Below are 7,489 nucleotides of genomic sequence, written 5' to 3'. Positions count from 1 at the left end.
TCTCCTCTCCTTTACCCTTCCCTCCTTCTCTTCCCCTTCCAACTCTCGTCTGGCCTTCCCTCCTTCCCTCCCTCCTCCTCTCTCCCTCTCACCATCTCTCTTCCTTACTCTCAACTTTCTCTCTCTCTCTCTCTCTCTCTCTCTCTCTCTCTCTCTCTCTCTCTCTCTCTCTCTCTCTCTCTCTCTCTCTCTCTCTCTCTCTCTCTCTCTCTCTCTCTCTCTCTCTCTCTCTCTCTCTCTCTCTCTCCCTTCCTTCCTTCCCTTCCTCCTTCTTCCTTCCTTCCTTCTCTTCCCTTCCTCTCTCTCTCCCTTCTCTTCTCTTCCTTCCCGTCCCCTCCATCCTTTCCCTTCCCTTCCCTCCCGTCGCCTTCCTCCATCTCCCTCATCCGTATTCCTCCCCCTCTCTACCTCTCTCCCTCTCCTTCTACCCCCTTAACACTCACCAATGGGCGTGGCTATCCCGTAGGAGTTGGAGTTGAGAAGGCCGCCCACTTGGGTCAGGTTGCAGTTTCTCTGGATGGTGTAGTCCAGCATCGTGGACTCCATCAGGAAGGCGTAGTTCCCCTTCAGCACCTGCAGCGGGAGAGAGAGAGGGGGAAGGTCGTGGGGGTGGTGGTGGTGGTGGTGGTTGTGGTGGTGGTGAATGTGGTTGTGGTGGATGTGGTTGTGGTGGTGGTGGTTGTGGTGGTAGTGTTGATGGTGGTAGTGGTTGTGGTAGTCGTGTTGATGGTGGTGGTTGTGGTGGTGATGATGGTTGTGGTGGTCGTGTTGATGGTGGTGGTGGTGGTGGTGTTGGTGGTGTTGGTGGTTGTAGTGGTGGTGGTGGTGGGTGTTGGTGATTTTTTGTGGTTGGCATGATTCAATTTCTCCTCTTTTCTTTTTGTTCTGTTTTTGTTAGATGATATTATTACTATTTGCTTATTCGTTCATTTATCTTTTTTATTTAACTGTCTATTTATATTTTACTGCTGTGTTTTATTCACTAAGTTAGATTTCGTTATTTATTTTCCCTGATAGCTTTGCGTGTATTGATTTCCTTAGTTTTATTAATATGCATCATTGTTTGTTTATTCTTTTTTTTATATTTTAATTTCCGTGTGTAATGGCCATTAATTTTCATGGTTTCAATAATATACAACTATTCATCTATCTATTTATTTATTAATTTATGTATTTTCAATTTGTCATGGGTGTGTGTGTGTGTGTGTGTGTGTGTGTGTGTGTGTGTTTGTTTCACTGTTTGATCTGCTGCAGTCTCTGACGAGACAGCCAGACGTTAGCCTACGGAACGAGCTCAGAGCTCATTATTTCCGATCTTCGGATAGGTCTGAGACCAGGCACACACCACACACCGGGACAACAAGGTCACAATTCCTCGATTTACATCCCGTACCTACTCACTGCTAGGTGAACAGGGGCTACACGTGAAAGGAGACACACCCAAATATCTCCACCCGGCCTGGGAATCGAACCCCGGTCCTCTGGCTTGTGAAGCCTGCGCTCTAACCACTGAGCTACCGAGTGTGTGTGTGTGTGTGTGTGTGTGTGTGTGTGTGTGTGTGTATACTCACCCTGTCCACGCCCTCCTCGATGGTGGACACGAACACAGAGGGTCGCTTGCTTTCCATATAGCGCCACATGTTCTGGTACGTCTCGATCTTGGAGTCCTGAGGTGGGAAAGAGTCGCTGTGTGAACGTTTATGGCTGATTTAAAAGACAGTACTACAGGATGGCTAGAGAGAGAAAGAGAGAGGAAGAGGGAGAGGAAGAGGGAGAGGGAGATGGAGAGGGAGAGGAGAGAGCAGGTGATGGGATTGTTAGTACAGAAGAAAGTAAGAGAAGCTGCAGAAACCAACTAGTATAAACACACACACACACACACACACACACACACACACACACACACACACACACACACACACACACACACACACACACACACACACACACACATTCAGAATACCTAAAAATACCCATGGAAATGAGAAATGAATTTGGTGAAAATGGGAAAAAGTCTACGGTGTTTACGTTCCACGTTTCACTATGGCTGTTTTTACCCTTCAATACTAGGACATATTTTTACCTTGAGATTTGTGCACGATTAGAACATTTTACTGACATAAGGAAGGGTCTATGAGTGTCAGAAGGTAAATGGCCACAGTCTTCGCTATTTTAATCGCTATTTTAATCACCCCACATGAGATTCAGAAGGTGCATAAAATCACCAAATAGTCATCTAAATGAATATGAATCGGTTAAGATGATCTATTTCAATATTTATTTCTTTGCCTCGTGTGATTTGGTGTTTATTTCAGTGTGTGTGTGTGTGTGTGTGTGTGTGTGTGTGTGTGTGTGTGTGTGTGTGTGTGTGCGTGTGCGTTGGTAACATTCGTACAATAATGTGGCTCTAATTGGTTTATGGAAATATTTAATGCGATTATATGTATATTGGCCTAAAATAGTCATCTGCTCCTGGTCTTTTTTATCCTCTTCCTCATCTTTTTTTTTTCTTCAACTCCTCCTCCTCCTCCTCCTCCTTCCTCCTCCTCTTCCTCCTCCTCTTCTTCTTTTTCCTCATTCATGATTTTTTGTTTGTTTTATTTATATTTATGATTTATTATTCCTATTAGTCCTCTTCTATCTTATTCATCATTTATTTCTTCCCTTCTTTCTCCCTTTTCCTCCTCTTCTTCTTCATTCTCTTACCTCCTCCTCCTCCTCCTCCGTCATATACAAGCAAGCTGCATATAAAGAATATTTACAAAGGACTTCACTACACTTTTCTCCCTTTACTCATCTCTTTTTATTCCCATATATTACTACAACACCTTCTTTACCCCTTCCCTTTCCGTTCCCTCGCTACTGGTCCCATCCCTTCCCTCCTCTTCACCCGCTGCTGGTCACGACGCGGGGGATATATTCACAAACTCGCTACCAACTTTTTAGCACGTATGGTAGAGAACGATTTGTAAGGGAGGGAGGGGGGCCACTGTGATATTAATTACACGTATACTCTTTCTTTTTAATTTCTTTTATTACTTTTTTTACTCCTATTTTCTCTTGGGTACGATTTTCCATGTCGGTGCGGGGGAAAATGTGTGCAAATGCCTCGTTTGTGTGACTACTGTTGCCTTGATGGAGTTGTTAGGCCACTAAAGGGAGGGATAATTAGAGAGAGAGAGAGAGAGAGAGAGAGAGAGAGAGAGAGAGAGAGAGAGAGAGAGAGAGAAAGTAAAAATGAAAGAATTAAGATGATAAATGATAAAAGAAAATAGAAAAAAATCCCACATAGAAGACACGGGAAAACAAGAACCAGGAAGACAGAAAGGGAGAACTGTGTGTGTGTGTGTGTGTGTGTGTGTGTGTGTGTGTGTGTGTGTGTGTGTGTGTGTGTGTGTGTGTGTGTGTGTGTGTGTGTGTGTGTGTGTGTGTGTGTGTGTGTGTGTGTGTGTGTGTGTGTAGGCGCTTACGTTTTTCTAGACCGTGAGGCATCAGTGACTTTCTTAATTAATACAAGGTGTAAAAGAACTGAGGGAGAGAACGGCAGTAGAAATAAGGAGAGGAGGAAGGTAGGGAGGCCTGGAGGTGATGTAAGGACAGCTGGGGCGGAGACAGTGATTATGTGATTGAGAGGCATTAGAGGGAGAGAAAGAATGGACGGTAGGGAGAAAAGGAAGACTATATACTAGCTAAGGCATTGTTTGTAAAGAGAGGAAAGGGAAAGAATGAATGATGAATGGAGGGAAAGAGGGAGGATACGTTGAGGAGAGGAATGATTGAGGAAGGCTGTGTGTGTGTAGACATATTGCCATGGGAGGAGAAAATGTGGAAAGAAAAATGAATTGAGAGAAAAAAAAATAGAGACAGAGATTGTTTTCATTTCATATTACTTCATGTTACTAATAACGTACTGAAAAAAACTAGGTAACAAACTAAGTAGGCGATCAACAAACTACCCAATTAAGAAACAGACAAAACATTTAACTAGAGAAAGACCAACTAAACTGATTAAATATTACATCAACACTACCCTTCTCTCCCTCTGTTCTCCTTCTCTCCATTCCTCCTTTGTCACCATCTTATCTTTCCTACTTCTTATCTTCATACCTCCCTCCTTTCCTCCTTTCTATACTGTCTCATTTTTTTCATTCTCTTCTTTCTTTTCCATACTTTTTGCTCTCTCCTTTCTCATATTCTCTCTCTTTCTATCGTTCTATTAGACCTTCAGCTTTCTTTCCTTCCTTCCTTCACTCTCCGTAATATATTCTTCCTTCTTTTTTATCATCCTCCCTTCCTTCTTTTCTGTATTCTCTTTTTTCCCCTTCCCATACTCTTCTCCTTTTTCCCCTCTCCATACTCTCTCCGTCTCTACTATTCTCTCTCTCTCTCTCTCTCTCTCTCTCTCTCTCTCTCTCTCTCTCTCTCTCTCTCTCTCTCTCTCTCTCTCTCTCTCTCTCTCTCTCTCTCTCCCTTCTTCTTTCTTTCCTATACTCCCTCGTTTTCTTTTTCCTTCCCATACTCTCCATTCTTTCCTTCCCACTCTCTCTCTATGCATTCATCTTCCCCTCCCTTCCTCCTTCCCTCTCCCTCCTATTCTCTTCCTTCTTTCACATTCTTTTCACTCTCTCCTTCCTTGCTCTAGTTTCCTCTCAATCCTCATACTCTCTACCTCTCTCTATAGGCTCCTCTCCCTCCCTCCCTCCCTCCAGTCCTCTTATACTCAGTCTGCCTGCCTACTGATAAATCATTTCATTTCTTTTAGATCATTGGGTTATTTTTCAATGGGGTGATGGACATTTTCCTGCACGTGCTGTCATAAAAAGTTTGTGTCCCGCCTACAAGTTTGAACAGGACAGGACGGGTATTTTTTTTTTCTCTCTCTCTCTCTCTCTCTCTCTCTCTCTCTCTCTCTCTCTCTCTCTCTCTCTCTCGTTCTCGCTCTCTTTCCAACACACGAATATTATCAAATTTAATTAGCGACCCGCACCTCCTCAAAGCGCTCTCTTTCTCTCTCTCTCTCTCTCTCTCTCTCTCTCTCTCTCTCTCTCTCTCTCTCTCTCTCTCTCTCTCTCTCTCTCTCTCTCTCTCTCTCTCTCTCTCTCTCTCTCTCTCTCTCTCTCTCTCTCTCTCTCTCTCTCTCTCTCTCTCTCTCTCTCTCTCTCTCTCTCTCTCTCTCTCTCTCTCTCTCTCTCTCTCTCTCTCTCTCTCTCTCTCTAGCATATATAATGAGACACTCCATACTACAACCCACATTTTGACAGACACACACACACACACACACACACACACACACACACACACACACACACACACATGGTCTATATATAGTCTTCGATCAGCTGAGAGGCGAGAGGCAGCTGGAAGTAAAGGGACAGACTCAACCAGCTTCCTTCCCTCCGCCGCACCACACAGGGTAACAATACTATGCTGCAATGTGTCGGTAACTCTGGACACTCTCTGGTCACATTGTATTATCCTCCATGCACGCTACAAGAGTCTGCTTCACCCCTTCAGTACCATGACGTGTTTCCTTACTCATTTTGCCTCATATTGGGTGATTTTACACGGCTTCAGAAACTCATGTGGAGGATTAAAATAGTGAAGTTTCTGGCCATTAATATTTTGACCTCCATTGACCCTTCCTAATGTCAATGAAATGGTCTAATCACCGAAAACTCAAGGTAAAAAATGTGTCCCAGTACTGAAGGTGTTAAAAATAGGAATGAATTTACATCTTCACTCTCTTCATTAGAAAAATAAATGATAAGGAAATTCCAAAGCCAAGTGGTCAAAGGAAAGGTTAAAGGTTGATATCATATAGATTTTGTTGTAAAAGTTAGACAATAAGTGCTTGTTTGTATCTCCTCACGCTGTGCTGTTGTCTCTCTCTCTCTCTCTCTCTCTCTCTCTCTCTCTCTCTCTCTCTCTCTCTCTCTCTCTCGCTCGCTCTCGCTCTCTCTCTTTCTCTCTTTCTCTCTGTTTTCTTTCTTTTCTTTCTTTTTTCTTTCTTTTTCTTTTCTAGCTTTCTTTCTTCCTTTCTCTTTCTTCCTCTCCTTATCTTCCTCTCCTTCTCTTCTTCCTCTCCTTCTCTCTTTCCCCCTCTCTCTCACTCTCTCTCTCTCTCTCTCTCTCTCTCTCTCTCTCTCTCTCTCTCTCTCTCTCTCTCTCTCTCTCTCTCTCTCTCTCTCTCTCTCTCTCTCTCTCTCTCTAATCACCGAAAACTCAAGGTAAAAAATGTGTCCCAGTACTGAAGGTGTTAAAAATAGGAATGAATTTACATCTTCACTCTCTTCATTAGAAAAATAAATGATAAGGAAATTCCAAAGCCAAGTGGTCAAAGGAAAGGTTAAAGGTTGATATCATATAGATTTTGTTGTAACAGTTAGACAATAAGTGCTTGTTTGTATCTCCTCACGCTGTGCTGTTGTCTCTCTCTCTCTCTCTCTCTCTCTCTCTCTCTCTCTCTCTCTCTCTCTCTCTCTCTCTCTCTCTCTCTCTCTCTCTCTCTCTCTCTCTCTCTCTCTCTCTCTCTCTCTCTCTCTCTCTCTCTCTCTCTCTCTCTCTCTCTCTCTCTCTCTCTCTCTCTCTCTCTCTCTCTCTCTCTCTCTCTCTCTCTCTCTCTCTCTCTCTCTCTCTCTCTCTCTCTCTCTCTCTCTCTCTCTCTCTCTCTCTCTCTCTCTCTCTCTCTCTCTCTCTCTCTCTCTCTCTCTCTCTCTCTCTCTCTCTCTCTCTCTCTCTCTCTCTCTCTCTCTCTCTCTCTCTCTCTCTCTCTCTCTCTCTCTCTCTCTCTCTCTCTCTCTCTACTGATTCACACCCCCCACCGTGATTAAGACGCCGTAACACCTGCCGTCTCCCTACCACCCCCGCCGCCACTTTACAGGTGAAGTGAGGCGAGGCGGTGACGAGTGGCGGGCAGTGGAGTGTTGCACAGGTGATCAGCGCGCGATTAATTACTTATCAGACTCATTATGCCGCCCCGGGATGTTGACACGCGGGGTGGGTAATGAGGGAAAAGGGTTGAAAGAGTGATTGAGTTGTGATGATGAGGTATTTAAAGTGTTTTTTCGTTGTTTTTTACCCCTTTAGTACTGTGACACTTTGTTTTTACATTGAGTTTTGTGTATGGTTAAATTTTATTGACATTAGGAAGGGTCTATGGAGGGGAGAAGGTTAATGGGTAGAGTCCTCACTATTTTGATTCCCACATGAGTTTCTGAAGCTGTATAAAATCGCCAAATAATAAGAATCAATATGAAAAAAGCGTTATGGTACTGAAGGGGTTAATTTTCAGTGTCTCTTTATTTTTCTACTGTGTTTATTTTGTGACGTGGAGTTTTAAGGCGTGTTTTTTTTTCTTTATTTTTTATCATGTTTTTGTTGGTGACTAGGAGTTTTTAAGGCGAGTTTTTTTTTTAAGTTATTATATTTTATTGACATTAGGAAGGGTCTATGGAGGGGAGAAGGTTAATGGGTAGAGTTCTCACTATTT

At 43.4% G+C, this 7,489-nt stretch overlaps 1 protein-coding gene across 1 annotated transcript in view; it reads right to left on the bottom strand.

Moving 5' to 3' along the window:
• Nucleotides 1-7,489, bottom strand: part of LOC123507259 (glutamate receptor ionotropic, kainate 2-like) — a 273,210-nt gene that overhangs the window by 20,308 nt on the left and 245,413 nt on the right. The window contains exons 17-18 of the mRNA XM_045260021.1: nucleotides 1,572-1,667; nucleotides 444-573 (exon numbers count right to left, since the gene is read on the bottom strand). Coding sequence (XP_045115956.1) covers nucleotides 444-573; nucleotides 1,572-1,667 — 226 coding nt within the window. The remainder of the gene's footprint in view (nucleotides 1-443; nucleotides 574-1,571; nucleotides 1,668-7,489) is intronic.

Source organism: Portunus trituberculatus, chromosome 21 (genome assembly GCF_017591435.1).
Source record: "Portunus trituberculatus isolate SZX2019 chromosome 21, ASM1759143v1, whole genome shotgun sequence".
Taxonomy (NCBI): Eukaryota; Metazoa; Arthropoda; class Malacostraca; order Decapoda; family Portunidae; genus Portunus; species Portunus trituberculatus.
This window is presented reverse-complemented; position numbering and strand designations above follow the sequence as displayed.